At 42.6% G+C, this 19689-nt stretch overlaps 1 protein-coding gene across 7 annotated transcripts in view; it reads right to left on the bottom strand.

Moving 5' to 3' along the window:
* The window catches only part of LOC308091366 (uncharacterized protein), a 178131-nt gene that overhangs the window by 125766 nt on the left and 32676 nt on the right, over positions 1 to 19689 (bottom strand). For all 7 annotated transcript variants that reach the window (XM_080436929.1, XM_080436932.1, XM_080436930.1 and 4 more), the window contains exons 2-6: positions 18485 to 18528; positions 5622 to 5784; positions 2665 to 2762; positions 1490 to 1567; positions 381 to 735 (exon numbers count right to left, since the gene is read on the bottom strand). In XM_080436929.1, the coding sequence (XP_080293055.1) occupies positions 381 to 735; positions 1490 to 1567; positions 2665 to 2762; positions 5622 to 5784; positions 18485 to 18517 (727 nt within the window). In that variant the 5' untranslated portion in view covers positions 18518 to 18528. The remainder of the gene's footprint in view (positions 1 to 380; positions 736 to 1489; positions 1568 to 2664; positions 2763 to 5621; positions 5785 to 18484; positions 18529 to 19689) is intronic.

Below are 19689 nucleotides of genomic sequence, written 5' to 3'. Positions count from 1 at the left end.
GGCCATTTGAAAATAGCCGATCTACAAGCTCACAATGCGTATTGTAGAGCTTGTAGATCGGCTATTTTCAAAAGATGTTTATACAGTTTGAAAACTTGAAATGGGACCTTCTGCGTAATGAGTACTTTTACTTTTGGTACTTTAAGTATATTTTGATGCCAATACTTTTGTACTTTTACTCAAGTAAATTCTGAACACCAGACTTGTACTTGTAACAGAGTATTTCTACATTGCAGTATTGATACTTTTACTTAAGTAAAAAAATGTAGTACTTTTTCCACCACTGGTCACTCATCCACTCTTTCCCCGTTTTCTATCATATCAATGAAGGGCAGAAAACCCCCAAAAATACATCTATTAAAAACAAAATAAAAACTCACCTATACCGTTCTCCAGGTCAGCGGAGGCGTCTGTCCACACGTCCATGGGCGTCTCCGTCTCCCCGTGCCCGTCTGTAACCGCAACGCCGGGCGTGTCCTCGCGTGCGTCAGCGTGCGACATGTCTGCACGTGTACCTGGCTGCTCTTCACACGGCGCGTCCAGGTGTGTTTTCAGGCGCGTGCCTTTATTGTGCGTGTCTGCGTGTGTTGTGGTGCCTCTTTGTGTGTTGTTGTTGTCCATGTCTTTGTTGTGCGTTGTTCCCAGTGAGGTGTCATCGTCATGGCGGCGCCAGGTGAGGTGTTTCAAGGCCAGTGCCAAGCTGTGGTCCAGTTTCTCACACTCTTTCAGCGGGACCTTGCGGGAGAACAAAGGCAGACACACAACGAGAGGAAAAACGGGGGTTGTTCGAATTCTTTGGAAAAAACATATTTGAAAAAGCTGATACTGATGTATAAAGAAAGAATGTACACAAACGTTTCACCTCTGTTATCTATCTCCACACTTTCTATTTACTTTAAACTTCTACTTTACTTTTATGGTTATTTGAATGGTTCCATTTGTAAAAGAAACAGAAGGGGCAGGGGACATTTTCTTAACGTCTTAATCATATACTTCTTCATATGGCAAATAGCTAAAAGTGCCAATCTACAAGCTCAGCGCGTCACTTCATGCCGCGCTGCGAGCTTTTACATCTGCTATTTTTGTGTTTGAAAAATCTTGAAAACATTTCTTTTTTTAACACAAATCTTCTCTTATGGGGGTCCCTGGCACAACATTTTTTAGATGGGGGTCCATGGCCAAATTACATATCATTTTGGGGGTCCTTGGCATGAAAATGTTTGAGAACTACTGATTTACAAGGCATTTGCAGAATCGGCCTCAGGTCTTAATGGGTTAATGTAGCATTGGACAATCGCTAGTGGGGGGTAAGGCTCAGCGAACGGTCCATTATGCGGCGCGTTGTGAGCTTGTAGATTGGGTATTTTCGGCTCATGTGGTTAAAGCCAGTTGAGGTCAGGGTATTCTTTGAAACCTTCATGTGATACCTAAATTATCATGATAGTTTAAGTTCTTTTTTTTACACTTCTCTCTAGTCCCGCCCCTTTACCTGTTGTTCATCCAATAACAGAGCTCCTTCTGACGCCGTGTTGTTGAGCAGGAAGTGGGCCATGTCCAGAGCCAGGTCCTAGACATAACACGCACACGCACACACACACACACGCACACACACACACACACACACACACACACACACACACACACACACACACACACACACACGCACACACACACAGAGAGAGAGAGGATATTTTTCCATAATGTCTCATTAATGTCCTGGAAATCCCATAAAAACATGACGTATAGATGATACATAGGGTGTGTGTATGGCTTTCTCTGCCAGCTACACATGCTGGAGAAGGGAGTCGTCTGGAAAACCTTTGTGCATTAATAATTAATAATAAAGTACTCATTTCATTAGAGTGCTGTCCTTCTTTACTTTCAAAACTTCCAAAACCCGGTTGTATTCTTACAATTAGCCTTCTTCTTGTGTGGGGAGTAATTACATTTTTTATATGAATGTTTGACTGTGTGTATCTATAGTTTTATGGTCATTTGTAGTGTGCTGCTTGCCCTTCCTTCTTTTTGTTTTTTTAGTTTTCTTTGTATTGTATGCCTTTAATTTATATCATTCCAGTTTGTTTATCTTTATTTGAATACATTTATGTCACACCTTTCTATGAAAAAGGAAAAGGAAATATTATATATACCTTTTTTTAAACTTACAAAACAATTGAGCTCAATAGATTAGTCTGATTGACCACTTAACCCTGTATTATACTTAATTGTACACTGATGGTGTATAACAATAGCAAATATAGCGAATCATAAACGAGCCAAAAAATAATAATAATGGTGAGAGTGATTTAAAGTCATATCGCCCAGCCCAACGTACTCCACGAGTCCACGTCACGATGTGTGTCATCAGAAAGCTTTTGACTCTGTACTGCCCTCTAGTGTATGTATTGCTTAACATCCATGGCTCCATACAAGCTCGAATCTGTTCAGATCTACACGCTCGAAGCGCGTCGTTTCGCGACACGTTTTTCTTGTAGATCTGCTACGTTTAATGCTTTTGTGTGACGCTGTAGTATGATCAAGTAGGGCGTTAACTTACACAAACAACACAGGTTTATGCCCGACAGCGACGACATAATATTTCATGTCTGTCTGTTCTAACTAAATCCATTGAAGTGCATAAAGGTGTGGCGTCATCATCAGTACCTGGACGTAGTAGAACCTCTCCTGTGAATGCGGGTCCACCTGACCAGTGGGCCGAGCAGAACACAGCGTCACCAGAACCTGCTCACACACATCATGGGCTGAGGAGAGGAGAGGAGACACAGACAAACAAACAAACAAGGTGATAAAGGACTGTTTCATCTTACAAAAAATACACTCAATATGGGTAAATCGGGTGGTTCTCAAAATGGGGTCCTTGAGGGGGGTCCCCAGCTAAATTAGTTGATATAGCGTCACTATCATTTTAACCACTCTATCCATATTTTATACCATGGCTATTCAAAAATAGCACTAGTAGTCTGCTATTTTTTTTATTTATTTTTTATATATATATATAGAAAATGTTTCATCTTGAATATTTGTTTTTCTTTTTTCTTCTCTTCTGGGGGTCCCTGGCACAAAATCATACAGATGGGGGGGGGGCGGTCCAAATACATATCATTTGGGGGTCCTTGACACTAAAAGGTTTTGAGAACCCCTGGGGTAAACAGAACCATTCCGGTGCTGTGTAGCTAAACCGTGCCGCTTAATGAAGCCTATTGGACATCGGTCCATTCTTCTAAAACGATGCCTTCATCAAACATGTCACGTTCAAGATGAAGCCTTAATCAAGCTCACATGCACATCATAAAGCCAGTGGCTCCACACCGCAGCCAATTAAATGTCTCAAGACAGTTTCTGAGCAGCAGAATCTGCACCACTGCCTTAAAAATGTAATGATGTTGCAAGTAGGAATAAACACAGAAGGAAGTGGACGAAGAAAGGGGATGAGCTAAACCGAGTTACCTGTTTCTACACAAAAAAAAAGGAGGTGGTGCCCCCCAGAGGCAAAAACAAACTTGGGTGGTTTGGTGAAATGAAATGCTAACGCTTGTACTCCAAGCTTCCCTCCAATGCAGCTGGAGCACAGATAAACCTGTCCAGCATCAATCACACACAGACACACACACACTCGTTCCTGATTGTGTACAGTTGTGTGTTCGTGTGTGTCTCATAAGTGTGCCATCAGCGTACTACACGCGAGCGCGCGCACACACACACACACACACACCACGCACACGCACACGCACGCGCACGCACACGCACATGCACACGCACACAAACACACACACACAGCACAATGCTTTCAGGTAATGTTTATATGGCTCCCTGCAAGTCATCTCGCTCTCTCTCGCTCTCCCTCTCTCTCCCCCTCTCACTCTCTCTCTCTCTCTCTCTTTCTCTCCGTCCATCTCGTCCATTACTGAGGAATGTGACACAACATCAAAGGAGCGGCAGCTCTACTCTTAAAACACATGGGCAGGAACGTTGTGCTCTGGAGGAAGCTGCTGCAGCAGCGGCGTGTTGTTCTCAGTGCATTGTGTAAGGTGGCTCACATCACTCAAAGCCAACCACACACACACACACACACACACACACCCCTCACTCTATAATTGTTAATGTGCTCTTAAGCAATGGGAAGGGGAACACCCAGCCACCCAGCCCTCCTCCAGTCGGCCCGGTGGAACTCATCACATGCCAGCCCAGTGTTGCCAGATTTTGTGAGAGAAACAAGCAGACAGGTCTACGAAAACAAGCCCAAAAGACTAGTTCCGTGGTTCTCAACCTTTTCAGGCCGTGACCCCCCAAAATAATAATATCTGAACTGGGGACCACCCTGACAAGCACGTGGAATTGTAGGAGTTGAGGCATTACATTTTGTTTGGCTCTGTTCCACAGATAAATATTGTGAAAATAGCAGATCTGCGTTGTGAGCTTGTAGATCGACTATTTTCACAATAATTGCCTCTTTCTTATATTATTTGACAATTTGGCCAATGTTTGACCAGTTTTATAGTATACTTTGTTGATTACTTTTGATGCAGAGATGGTATTTCTCTTTTCTTTTTTTGAGGTATTAAAAAGGTCTTAAAGGTCCTTAAATTGTCACATCACTGTCATCTGGCGACCTCCCAAAAATCATCCCTGGGGGTCCCGACCCACAGGTTGAGAACCACTGTACACACACACACACACACACACACACACACACACACACACACACACACACACACACACACACACACACACACACACACACACACACACACACACACACACACACACACACACACACACACACACGGGGTCCCCAGCCAAATGGGTTAATATAGCATATAAAAAAAGAATACCCCTTGAAACCTATACATCAGCTATTTCAAAAGCTATTTCACTAAGCTATTAAGATCCGCTATTTTGGCGGGGTCTGTGGCCAAATACATAATATGTATTTGGCCACAGACCCCGCCAAAATAGCAGACTTAAATGAATATTATTCATTTAGGGGTCCTTGACATGGAAATGTTTGAGAACCACTGGTTTAAACAATATTAGGAAGCAGGGCCAAATATGCAATTTACACTTTAGAAACAAGCCCAAAAAACCCACCAATATTTATATATAAGCGACTTTACAGAAAAGGCCCACGGTCGCTTATAATAAGCAGACTTGGCAACACTGATGGCGGCGTGTGTGTTGCTGTACCAGCCAGCTCTGTGACGTACATGCATACGAATTAAACCAGGATGAAAGTTTTCCTTAAAGGAGGGCCAGGCGGCCTGCTGCGATTCTTCAAGTTTAGAAAACACGTGAGACAATAAAGCACAGGAACAAGGAACAAGGAACAAAGACAGACACACTTAATCTTTATCTTAATCTCTCACACATCAACAGGCGGCAAATAAGGATTACAGCATGAGCCCTCAAAGGGTCATTGAGGGGGATCCTGAGAAATAGTATAATTTTACTTAATCCAATTCACTTCCAGTTATTAGAATACAAAACATGTAAGAGTAAGCGTTCTCTGTGTGTGTGTGTGTGTGTGTGTGTGTGTGTGTGTGTGTGTGTGTGTGTGTGTGTGTGTGTGTGTGTGTGTGTGTGTGTGTGTGTGTGCAGTTTACCTGGACAAACAGCCTGCAGTGTGACTTGGCTGAGGCGGAGCGTGGTGGTCAGGTGCCTCTGGTTGGAGCCCGAGAACAGCAGGTAAAACTCCACCTGCTGCTCCTCTTCCTCGGTGCAGCACACTTCTGCATCGTCCAGCTGAACGGTCAACACACACTCACCCTGCAGGAAGACAGAGAGAGAGAGAGAGAGAGAGAGAGAGAGAGAGTGATGTAGTGACGGACAGAATCAAACACTGACTGTTGAGCTGCAGTGAACCATTATGATGACTAACTTGGGGAGAGAGGAAAAAAAGCAAAATACAAAGTGAAGGAGAACTTCAGCTGCGCACACGCGTGCGCACGCACGCACGCACGCACGCACGCACGCACACACACACACACACACACACACACACACACACACACACACACACACACACACACACACACACACACACACACACACACACACACACACACACACACACACACACACACACACACACACACACACACACACACTCCCCTCTCTCCCCCTCTCACACACACTTTCTCCTCTCTCTAAATCTCTTCCTGTCAGAGTCTGGGTTAAGCACTATATGCTTTGTTTAGAGGATTTTTTAAAGTTATTCGGGGGGCATTTTTTAAGTCTTTATTTTTGATTTGAGACAGTTGAGAGAGACAGGAAACATGGAGAGAGTAGTAGGAGGGCGACATGAACTCAAGGTTGCACACATCCGACCTCTTGAAGGCAGGTGCTGCTGGCCCCAAGATCAAAGAATACAGAATTCAAAGTTTTTTTATTCCATGGAGTGACGTTTCGAACCCATGTATTCTGCATTGCAAAATAATTAAAAAAAAACTGGCAAAGGGGATGACTGACACGCACCAAACGATCCGTCCGGGAATCAAACCCGAGGGACTTGCTGTCACACATCTGAGGCCATGTGTAACCACTTGGCTATCGGGTGGCCCAGGCGTGATGATATGTGTTTAGCGGATGCTCTGATTGTCACCCAGTCATCCTGTCTCTGCTTTACACAAACCATGGCACTGAACTGTACTTCCTGTAGTGGGATAGACCACCACTGTTGCCATGTCCGCTTATTATAGCAACGTTGGGCTCGCTTGTTTTTATGTAAAGTTGATTGTACATTTACTGTAAATCGGCCTGGATTAACCCATTAAGACCTGAGGCCGATTCTACAAATGCCTTCTAAACCAGTAGTTCTTTCAGGTTTGTTCAAAAATGTTCAAAAATAGCAGATGTACAAGCTTGTATATCTGCTATTTTTTAAATAGCCAACGCTAAAATCTAAAATGCTTTTGCTGTTTTAATGGGTTAAGAAAGTCTGCTAAATGCCTAAATTGTAAACATTGGTACTTACGCGTTGTGTTTTTCTTATTTGGGCTTCCTGTCCAATGTTTTTTTTTTTAAACTTACATTTTTATCCCACGATTTTGTAACCCCTATTATTTCACCCTAGTGCCAATGCCTAAGCGTGTAATCCACTACCTTCCCTCTGCCAACCTAGGGAGGCCAATGTTGTTTAAATCAGAGGTATTCAAACATTTTCATATCAAGGACCCCAACATTTTTTGTATGTATTTGTCCATGGACCCCCATCTGAAATGCTTTTCTGCCAGGGACCCCCATACAAGATTTGTGTAGTTAATATGTTTCAGAAGTATTCCAAGATTTTTGGAAATAGCAGATCTACAAGCTTTACGATGCGTTGTGAGATGGTATTTTCAAATAGTCATTGTACCTTGACTAATATATGAAAATACCTGATGCTACTAGCTCACAGCGCGTCGTATATCTTGTAGATTATAGGGTTCAAGTGGTAAAACTAATTGTGTCCTGTGTGCGTGTGCGTGTGTGTGTGTGTGTGTGTGTGTGCGCGCGCGCGCGCGTGCGTGCGTGTGTGTGTGTGTGTGTGATCATGCGGTCCTAGTCGCTTCCGTCGCCCTCGTTTTCGTAGACCTGGCCGCTTATTGTTTCTCTTGCAAAACCTGGCAACGCGTGGAGACCCACCACCAACATCTATCATCCATCTCTCCTCCTACTGTACTCATCATCTCTTTGTGTGCTGGCTGAGCAGATGTGCAAAGCTTATCTCTTTTCCTGTAGCACACAAACCACATGCAAGCAGAACCTGACACGCCGACACAGAGTCAGCCACAGAGCAAGCAGGCCATGCATCGCTGCATCACTCTGTGTGCTAACGTTGCTAACGACGTCGTTTCCTGTGACAAATGAGCAAAGGTTACAGAGGTTACCTTTGTCAACTGTTACTGTGCACATTAACCACATAAGCCCCTATATATTGTCTCTGTCAGGTGGAAACCTTGTATGTCCAAAACCGTTACTTTTCAGGATTAAAATATAGCAATAGTAGCTAAACCAGTTGCTAAAAGTAAACCTACAAGCAACATTAAAGGGATAGTTCACCCAAAAAAATACTTTTTTTCTATCGATTAGTCACCCCATGGAGACTTGAATTCATGGAATTATTTTGTCGCATTCCTAAGCCAATAATTTGATGACCAGCGGACCGGTAGGAGACACAAAGGAGACACAAAGGAGACTCTTTGTGTCTCCTACCGGAACCGCTGCCGGTCATCAAATTATTGGCTTAGGAATGCGAGAAAAACTAAAAAATATCCATGAATTCAAATCTCCATGGGGTGACTAATCGATAGGAAAAAAGTCATTTTGGGGGTGAACTATCCCTTTAACACCAGTTAGCTAAAGTCGTTCCCAGGCTTTTCTCATCTCACAAGGAGAGAAAAACCTGGTAAAGAATTTCCATGAGAAAGTGTCTGCAGGGCGGGACTTCCGTTGTATATGTACTTCCTCCGTTAGCTGTCTATTTCGACCAACCAAAGCATGCCCGGGTAATGTAAACAGCTCTGTTCAGCATCAACAGAACTTCCTCAGAAGGTACTTCCTGTACTTCCGCTTAAGACACTTTCAGTAGCAGTTCTTGCCTAGTGTGCCAGTTAGTCAGGATGTCGTCTCTGTCAGGTGGAAAACTCATATGTCCAAAGCTGCTACTTTTCAGGATTCAAATTCAAAAATAGCAAAAGTAGAAGATCTACAAGCTCAAAATGCTTTGCTTCGTGGCACGTTTCGGCTTGTGGATCTGTTATTTTTGATACTTTTGTGTGACGCTGTAGTGTGATCATGTCGGACATTATTTTACGAAAAAACACAAAAAGTTAGAATATGGAGATAAGAGGTTTCTGCCCGACAGCAACGATGTAGTATGACAGAGCCCTGGCAAAGTGAACATTAACACCAGTTAGCCAGGATGTAGTAGTATGACAGAGCCCTGGGTAACAGCAGCAGAACTCATTTCAAAACAAGACTTGCTGAGAAGGAATTGGCTGACAAACTGCTGTAGACTAAGGGGAACACAAGTTAGTCCACTAGCACAGTGGTTCTCAAACCTTTTGATGTCAAGGACCCCCAAAATGATATGTATTTGGCAGGCGGACCCCCATCTCAAAATATTTTGTTCCAGGGACCTCCAGAAGCAAAGATTTGAGTTACAAATGTTCGCTTAAAAACATATATATTCAAAGATGTGTACAAATTGTCACAATAAAAAAAGAACAGATCTACAAGCTCAAAGCTCAAAAGTATAAAATATGGATAAAAGGGTTAAAATGATTGTGACGCTTCATTAACTAATTTTGCTGGGGACCCCCCAAAGGACCCCTGGGGGTCCCCGGACCCCACTTTGAGAACCAATGCACTAGCACACAACGAACAGGGTAGGCTGTAGCCAGCAAGGAGAACTTTGTGGGCTGAAGTTACAGGACTGAAAAGACAAGATCTCATGAAACTTCTTTTGCAAATTCTTGATTCCAATCAACAACTTTCCAAACCTTTCCAACGCACTGATATCCTGTGTGTAATAACTCATGACGAGGTGTCCCGGTAGCTATATAGGAAAATAACAAACGAGGTAGAGAGGGGTGATGCAGAGGAATGTGCCCGCAAGTTGAATTACAGTGCTTATACCATGGCCACTTACCAAAGAAAACAAGACACACGGTGCTGCTATTCCACTGCATGGTTATGGCTAAACTAACTCGACTCGACTCAAAAGTAGTACCTAAGCCCCTGGTACTTTTTCTATCATGGTTCCAAGCGAGCTGAGTGGGCCATACCAAATGGTGATGTGAAAACACTGCAGACCGATGATTTGACGGAACTTTTTAAACTAGTCATTATAAATGTAAAATGAATGAGTATTGAACAACTGCAGGGCCTATTTCTCACCTAAAATACTATCAAAAAATACGTTTTTAAGGCGCTCAGGTGGCGCACTGGTAAAGAACCTGCCCACCACATGGAGGCTGGGGGGTTGTATTGTTGAATGACAATAAAGCCATATCTATCTATCTATCTATCTATCTATCTATCTATCTATCTATCATCTATCTATCTATCTATCTATCTATAGATAGATCTATCTATTTTACACCACTGGTACACATTGTACACAGACAATGAGACAAACCTAAAAAGAGAGACTGATGTCATATGCTTTTCTTTCATAAAAGCAGACAAAAAAGATAATGAAAAAAAAAAGTGTCTTCAATCTTGTACGTGGCAGTAAAGACAGAGCTACAAAGAGTAAAACATGTTTTGTGATTTTTGGTGTGTGGCCTAAAATATGAATCAAAGATAACTCGCTCGCCCGCATTTTTTCTATTGTTTATCCCGGAGCCTGGGCGATTAGTTTAGTTAGTTTAGCTTATTGGTAAACTGTAAAATATCCTGCATCCATTACATGTATGTCGCAAGTGTTTGATAACCTAATTTGCAATACCTGTTACTTAAAACCATACAGTCTAGTGCAGTGGTTTTAAAGTGTATGTGTGTGTGTGTGTGGGAGGGGGGGGGGGGATTCCCAGGGGGGTCCCCAGCTAAATTAGTTAATGTAGCATCACAATCATTTTAACCACTTTATCCATTTATATGTTGGCTATTAAAAAATTCAATTCATTTTATTATTATCAAAAAATGTAACATCGAAAATGTCTGGAAAAGTTTTAATAATTTGGCACCGTGTGAGCTTGTAGATCTGCTATTTTTTGAAAAATCATGATTTTTTTTGCAAATCTTTGAATATATATATTTGCCGGCCTACATGAGGCTTTGTCGGTCGGTCGGTCGGTCGGTCGGTCTGTCCCTCTTTTCCTCTGCGCACACGTCATGCGAAGTCAGGCCATTCAGATTTCAACCACTAGGGGTCTGGCAGTACCAGGTCTCCTGGTTCCCTTGTTTTAAAAGACCTGAGGCCAATTCAACACACCTGCAGTTTTCTGAGAAAACATACAGTAGGTGGCCAGTGACTTTTACCAGTTTCACTTTCCAACCTTTGCATCATGCATGTCACACAAACAGAATGCGATGCATTTTGTTGATATCTACAAATCCACCATTTAACTTCCACAATCCACATTATCAAAACCATTAGTGTTGTGTGCCGCATTCTGTTTGTGTGACATGCATGATGCAAAGGTTTTGAAAGTGAAACTGGTCAAAGTCTGTGGCCACCTACTGTATGTTGCTATAATATCAGTGGTGCTCAAACCTTTTCATGTCGAGGACCCCCAAAATTATATGTATTTGCCCACGGACCCCTGCCATTTCAAAACATTTTGTTCCAGGGACCCCCAGAAGCAAAGATTTAAGTTTAAAACGTTTGCTTAAAAATATATATATATTCAAAGATTTGCACAAATTGTTATGATTAAAATAATTGCAGATATACAAGCTATGAGCTTGTATATCTGCTATTTTTGAATAGCCAAAGTATAAAATAATGGTTAAAGTGGTTAAAATCTAAAATGACACATTGAATGGGGTTAAAGCAAAGTGTGATCCGGTGCAGGACAAAGACAGCCATGCCTGACCGCAGCACTGAGTCACCATCACGAGTAGCTGGATGGCACATTGAGGCTGGTTTGCTCATTCCATTGATACATTCCTGGAGCCTCAAGTCACTAGTACTACCCTACAGAATTAACTGTCCTGGTCATAGGATTACCAGCAACAGAACAGGACACTTCAAACCATCCATTCAAAGTGTCAATGTCAAAGTTGCGGTGATTCAAAGAAGGTTGAAATGTCACCTTCCTGAGTCACGTAAATAAAAATACAAATAAAAAAAGCTGTCTTTTCCAGGGCCAAGGACCCCTTAGAGATGAAGCAGGGACCCCCACTACATATTGAATAAAATTGTGTTGCAGATTTAACGTTTTCATTGATTTCATAGATGGCTTCGTAGACTTGTTTGACAGCAATTGGTAAACTTGACCTTTGGCTCTGTACTTGGTCTTCTCTTTTTTTCCCTCAACACCAAATCTCTTCTCTGGAAATAGATGATCTATATAAGTTGTGAGCTTGTAGATCGGCTATTTTTGATGAATGTCCCCCCCCCCCAGAATAGGGTGCTAATAGGGATCAAGTGGCTAATGTAAAAATAAAAATAAAAGATTTGGCGGCCCCCCTGTAGTAACGCTGAGGACCCCCTAGGGTTTCCCAGACCCCCTGTTGAAGACCCCTGATCTAAACGATCCCACTACGAGCCAAATAAACGATTAAGGAATAGTGATTTGAATGGGAATGTCTGTTCTAAAGTATCCCCCACTAGTCTGCATGACAGCACAAATGGTTAAGTGACACACATTTCCAACTCACATAGATATGACTATAAATTGCATAAAGTACACACAATACTTTTTATGCAAAAATACACTATAACACATGATTGAATAAGCGGCTGTAAGCTTAGCCATGCCCCTTTTTTTTTTTTGCAACAGGGATGCAACGCTAGCAAACCACTTAGGGGGGAAACTAAAAATAGTATTTTAGGAAACACTCCCCCCACCCCCGTAATAATGTTCCTGATTCTGTTAAACAGTCATGTCTGGTATTGCTTTAAAAGGAAAGATGTTAAAATAGTTTATCACACTGTCTCTTGGTTTATATGTGGGCATGCTCAGAGAATGCAATAGGAGCCTGTCCTATATGTGGTGCGTGTGTGTGTGTGTGTGTGTGTGTGTGTGTGTGGTGCTGTTCTCAGCTGATCTCATTTCCCTCTATACACACTCCCCCGTTAAACATGATACAACAAACCCACACACAACAAAAAAGCACAATCGCGCATGCACTCTCACACACACACACACACACACACACACACACACACACACACACACACACACACACAGTTAATACTTTTCAACACAATCCAGCCTCCTCCATGTATTACGTATATCGTCGCTGTCGGGCAGAAACCTCTTATCTCCATATTTTAACCTTTTGTGTTTTTTGGTAAATTAACGCCCTACTTGATCACACTACGTGTGTCACACAACAGCCTCTCGCGCCTCGTTCCGAGCTTGTAGATCTGCTACTTTTGCAAAAAACGAAAATTTTAATCCTGAAAAGTAACAGTTTTGGACATATGAGGTTTCCAACCGACAGAGACGATATACACATACAAACACATGCTAATAATAGCACACAGGAATGCTTCAGAAAACACTCTCACTCTCTCTCTCACACACACACACACACACACACACACACACACACACACACACACACACACACACACACACACACACACACACACACACCTGACCCTACACAACATATACATGTCTCCCCATTCCAGCAGACTGGCACGCACATGCAAACGTGTCCCCGAGACATGCTGCTTGAAACATCTCCTCTTTCTTCTCTCTCTCTCTCTCTTTCTTTCCTTCATACTCCCGCTCTTTCATATAAATAGTCCCCCATTTTTCTCTTACATCATGTCTCTCTCCCTCCCTCTATCTCTGACACACGCTAACCCTACACATGCATCTACACAGTAAAATCCTCTACTACGGTCACCAAATATGAACCCCATTTGGTGACATTTGTACACTCACAGTTAAATTACATTTGGGTCTTCAACAGGGGCCCGGGTCCGGGACCCCTAGCGGGTCCTCAGAGTTACTACAAGGGTTCCGCCAAATCTTCGTGTGATGGGGAACATAGAAAATAGCAGATCTACAAGCTCACAACGACTCACGCTGCGAGGCGTGAGCTTGTAGATCAGCTATTTTCCGACAGTTGGTGGAGAGGGAAAAAGAGCCAACGGTCAAGGTATAAAAGGTCTCAAAATGCACATTAGCATGAATCCAACAGTTTAATAGAAAAGAAAATGTCATAATAATGTGTCAAACAAGTCTATAAAGCTATCCATGAAATCTATGAAAAAGCTTAAAGGTTTAATGACATTCACTTTTACACCACATTCAAAGTCTTTGTCCTGGTCCTTCAAAAGTGTACAAAAAGTTTTAAGTGAAAATTCCATTCCAGTGATCCATGGCAGGTGTTTTTCTCTCACATTTCTAAAGCCTTTTCAACTGCAATGAAAAAATAAATCTTTGCCTGCGGGTGTCGCTGGTGAGGGATTTTGCCTGTCAATCATCGCCTCTGCTCCGCCCCCCCCCAAGGGAAAGGATAGGGGAGGGGAGGGGCGAGGAGGAGAGTGGGCGGGATTAATCGACTGTGACCTCACTGTCGAAGGGCCAAGCTCAGATTACTTTTCAGCCTAATTATTCAGAAAACCCCAGACCACAGAAAATCCACTGAATGTTCTAAGTTCAGGTTTTTTGGGTGTAATTGAGGTCATAAAACCCCAAATAAAACATTGAAAATAAAAAAAGTGAAAATGAATGTCATGATACCTTTAATCTGCACCACAATTTTATACAATATGTACTAGTATGTAGTGGGGGGTCCCTGCTTCATCTCTCTCACAGCTAGGGGGTCCTTGACCTGAAAAAGGTTGAAGACCCCTGTCTTAAACCATATATACTTCATTGATTGGGGTCCCCAAGGGGTCTAGTCCCAAATAAAAGGGGTCTAATCTTGGCTCCCTCCCTTTTTTCCCTCTGCACTAAAATAGCCAATCTACAATCTCACAGCAACGCATCAAAACGTGATACATAATTGTACGTTTGCAGATTGGCTCTTTTCACCAAAATGTTCGCCTATTTTTGGCAAACTGTTCGCCTCTTATTATGACATACCCAGAATACGGACCCCCTAGGGTTCATGTGGTTAACAAACACGTGCGCACACGCACACACACACACGCACGCACGCACGCACGCACACACGCACACACACACACACACACACACACACACACACACACACACACACACACACACACACACACACACACACACACACACACACACACACACACACACTGCTAGAGTTGAGACATGGTTCATATTTCCTGGTTGAGCAGTCACAGATGCTTGGCAGACAGTGAACAGGAGAAACGTTGGTTGAGGCTAACTGCTAACCGCTAACTCAAAGCTACACGGTATGTAGTGTGCTCTCAGTTTAGCTCAGGTGCTCTCTGCAGCGAGGTGAGATAAGGACAGACTGGGAGCCTGCTGCTGCCAAAGGGCAGAGAAATAGCTCTCCTAAGACATCTTTTTTTTCTTCTTTTATGTTTGTCCGCTGTCTGTGGCTGCCTCTCTCTCTCTCTCCCGTACAACTTCGGTAAAAGTTTATCTGGAGAGTAACGCAATCTTCCCATTAAGGTTGGCATCCTTTTTTAGGATTTTTAAAGTTTCCGGTTCATGTAACGATTCCCTCTTCTTAACGGACCGATTCCTTAACAATTCCCTTTTTAAGATTTCTTAAACCTATATCAGTCCGTCATTATAATTTTTGATAAGCACAAATTCAACCATACATACAGTATTGCATTATGCATACATATTGTTGTAGTGGTTCTCAAAGTGAGGGTCCATTTGGTTCCGTTCGTACACTCTCAGAGTTATGGTGGTCCTTGAAATTGGAAAGTTCGAGAACCAGGTTTCGGTTCCAAATGTGATGGAACCGATTCCGGTTCCGGTTCCGGTTCCTAACCCTACTTCCTATGCGTTGAGTTCACCTAAAAAAACAGCAATGCTGTTGTTGACGTCTTCGCACGACAACATTTTTTTTCATCATATATCGCCGGTGTCAGGCAAAAACCTTGTATCTCCACATTTCTTTTTTGCAAATTAATGCCCTACTTCATCATACTGGAGTGTCGCACAAAAGTAGTGAAAATAGCAGATCTACAAGCTTGTAGATCGGCTATTTTCACTATTTTAAAAATGTTTTTAAAATAATAATAATACAAAAGGAAGGGTTTTGGGACGTACAAGGTTTCCCCCTGACAGCGACGATGTGTAAATGAGAGGTAATTGTGGACTTGATCGCACTCTGCTGCTGCTCTGTCATTGGGGACACAACGTAAAAAAAATAAACATAGGTCTTTAAAAACCTCAAATCAAAGTGTCTTCTATCTAAACTACATTCATGATTATTATCCATGCAGAGAAAGGCTTTGGCTTGAATGCGACAACAACTGCAATGACTCAGAGATAATTCATTTGGCTTTTTGTGTGACGCTGCGGTATGATCAAATAGGGCGTTAATTTATGAAAAAAACACCAAAGTTAGAATATGGAGATAAGAGGTTTCTGCCCGACAGCAACGATATATGAACTGGGGAGTTATGCATTCCTATGCATTAGATGAGACAAACTCTAGAAATAGATATGGGCTTTTATACTCATTTCATCTGGGCTTTTATAATCTTTCCACCCGAGCTCTCAGACGCTCATGCCGGCGTGCTGAGAGAAAATGGCTAAAGGACAAACTCCATATATCCCTAGATATCCTACGCAATCGCCTCTCTGACTACCAGACGGCAGTGAAAGCTGCCAAAACCAAATTCATCTCCGATCTCGTCACAAAAAATTGCCATAAACCCCACGTCCTCTTCAACATCTTTAACTCCCTCACTAACCCCCGTGAAGCACCCCCCATTGCACCCTCACTTGCCCTTTGTGTACATTTTCAACAATTTGACAAGATTTCTGACCTTAGGTCAGTACACACTTTCACCACCCCAGACCCTGTTATATACCTCCCTGTGCCCTGTCACTCTTGATCAGTTCCAGCCAATCACTCTGTCCCACCTCAATGATACAATTATGCGCCTTCGCTCCACTAACTGCCCTTCCGACAGCATCCCTGTTAGCCCAAGTGTTTTATCACTCATTAATTGCTCCCTCACCTCAGGTTGTGTCCCGGCTGCCTTCAAGCGCGCTGTGGTAAATCCCCTTCTCAAAAAGAAAAACCTTGATCTTAATCAATTGTTTTATCCAATTTTACACCTATCTCCCAGCTACCTTTCCTTTCGAAAGTTCTGGAGAAGGTAGTCTATGCCCAACTACAGTCATCTTTAATTACCCACAACCTCCATGAGAAATTCCAGTCAGGTTTCAAACCAGGCCACAGTACCGAGACGGCTCTCCTTAGGGTTTTTAATTATTTAATTTTAACAGTTGAGAGTGAGACTGGTACCCCCGCCATCCTTGTGCTCCTTGACCTCTCAGCGGCGCTCGACACTGTCGATCACAGGATTCTCCTGTCACGCCTTGAACACCAGGTTGGTATCACAGGCACAGCCCTGTCCTGGTTCAAGTCGTACCTGTTTGATAGGACCTTTGCTGTCAAACTGGGGGAATTCGCATCACCCTCGGCCCCCCTCACATGTGGGGTCCCCCAGGGTTCCGTGTTGGGCCCAATATTATTTCTGCTGTATATGCTACCCCTGGGGTCCATCTCCTTCCATTGCTATGCCGATGACGACCAGATCTATCTACCCATCAAACTGGACTCGAACAACTCTTTTCAACCACTACTCGACTGTTTACAGGATGGTAAAACCTGGATGGACAATAACTTCCTAACACTCAATCAAAACAAAACTGAAATCATATTATTTGGCCACAACACCGTCACACCCCGCAACATCCCGGACACCCTCATATCCAATATTTGCTCCTCTGCCAAAAATCTTGGTGTAATCCTGGATAGCGCCTTCAAATTTGACAAACACATCAGTTCCGTTGTAAAAGCTAGCTTCTTCCGAAAATGAGTGCAGAAACATAATTGCCTTGATGTATAGAACATTAACGAGTGTCAACGAGCATCAGCTGGACACAGACACACACACACACACACACACACACACACACACACACACACACACACACACTATCACACACTCTGCAGTGCTCTATGGAGTCTGTCTCATTTATCTCCAAAAGCCCTTGAATATGATGGAATCTGATTAATAAAGATTACTGTGATTATGGTAAGCTCACATTTGATATCACACACATCATTCCTGTAACCTTTACTAGCCTACCCCCCCCCCCCCCCCCCCCCAGGGAACAGAGAAACAAGGTCCGTTTTCTGCCGTTGGTAAAGGGACAACCATAGCATTATTGTTCCTTTACAGTTTTCTCACCCCAAAACATCCAAGCAGCCACATTGGACCTGTGTCATTTTCACTTGACTATAATGGGCTTTTTAATGAGAAGCTGAATGGAACCACAAACTTGTTGCCTTTTTTAAAAAGCTACACATGATGCCCAAATTACGGAGCGTGCGCACACACACACACACACACACACACACACACACACACACACACATGCGCGCACAAAATACTACTTACAGTACTGTATGTATGGCGTGTAAACGTTAAATATATCACTGTCTCTATGGATTATATTTAAGGTATATAAGGTCTGTAATTGTAGAAAAAAGATGATAGATGAATAGACCTCACACAATGTGTCCTCATCCCATAGTGTGTAAGAGTATTAAAAACACACACACACACACACACACACACACACACACACACACACACACACACACACACACACACACACACACAGAGGAGTGCGTGTCAGAGGGAGATACTTACATAGAGTGGAGCTTGCTGGGGATTCAGTTTCATGGTTGAAGGCACTGTGTAAAGACAGAGAAAAGTCCAGGTTACATTTCAAAGAACAACGCATATCACAACAACATGAACACATCACACCGTCTGTTGAGGCCAATGATTTATATGGGAGGCATCTGCAACTCTTTAAAAAAATTAGCATTGCATTGCATTTAGGCAGACGAATGTATAACTTTTCGTGCCAAGGACCCCCAAATTGATATGTATTTGGCCGCGGACCCCCGTCTGAAAAGGTTTTGTGCCAGGGACCTCCAGAAGCAAAGATTTGAGTTAAAATGTTTGCTTAAAATATATATATATATAAAGATTTGCACAAATTGTCAAAATTTTTCATAAATCTACAATCTACAATCTACATCTACATTACAAGCTTATAGCACGGCACCAAGTGCCGTGCTATAAGCTTGTATATCTGCTATTTTTGAATAGCCAAACTAAAGTATAAAATATGGTTAAAGTGGTTGAAATGATTAGCCACTTTTCCCCACATTTAGCTGGGGACCCCCTGGTACCCCCCCAAGGACCCCCGGACCCCAATTTGAGAACCAATGACTTATGTTGTGTAATAATAATGTAATGCAAATGCAGCTTGGCTAACTGGCACTAGCACTATTGATTGATTGATTGAATACTTTATTAGACAGAAATGTGCACGAAGTACAGTCAGACATTACAGCTAACAGGATAACACAAAAAAGTCCTGGAGACTTGTTTCCATTGTGGTCCTATGTATTCAATTCATCGTCATAGCATAAATAACACCAAAATACAATATCATCGACAAATGTAAAACACTATTATGTACAATAGCAACTTTAAGGGGATTCTATTTCTAGTGGGTCCCCAGCTAAAGGATTGATGGTTAAAGGAGCACTTCACCCATTTTCAACCTATATAATTGGTCCTCACTAATGCTCATAATAATATAGAACCATTTATAACCGTTCATTTTTATATTGTAAAACCAGTTCACTAAAGGACAGTATAGCTACAGATAGCCCATTCATTTGCCCACTAAGCCACACAAAGAAATATGCAAGTCATAGGCTGAGTACAGTATGAATGATGACATTTCTCGGGCCAAAACATCCACCAGCAGAACGCCTAAATATGTTCCCAGTACCAACAGCACAATGTCTGCCTTTTCGTTGCTGTCGGGCAGAAAC

This window comes from Gymnoscopelus braueri (assembly GCF_963280865.1).
Source record: "Gymnoscopelus braueri genome assembly, chromosome: 9".
In the NCBI taxonomy this organism is placed as follows: domain Eukaryota; kingdom Metazoa; phylum Chordata; class Actinopteri; order Myctophiformes; family Myctophidae; genus Gymnoscopelus; species Gymnoscopelus braueri.
The sequence above is the reverse complement of the archived record's forward strand: the minus strand, read 5'-3'. Positions and strand labels throughout refer to the sequence as shown.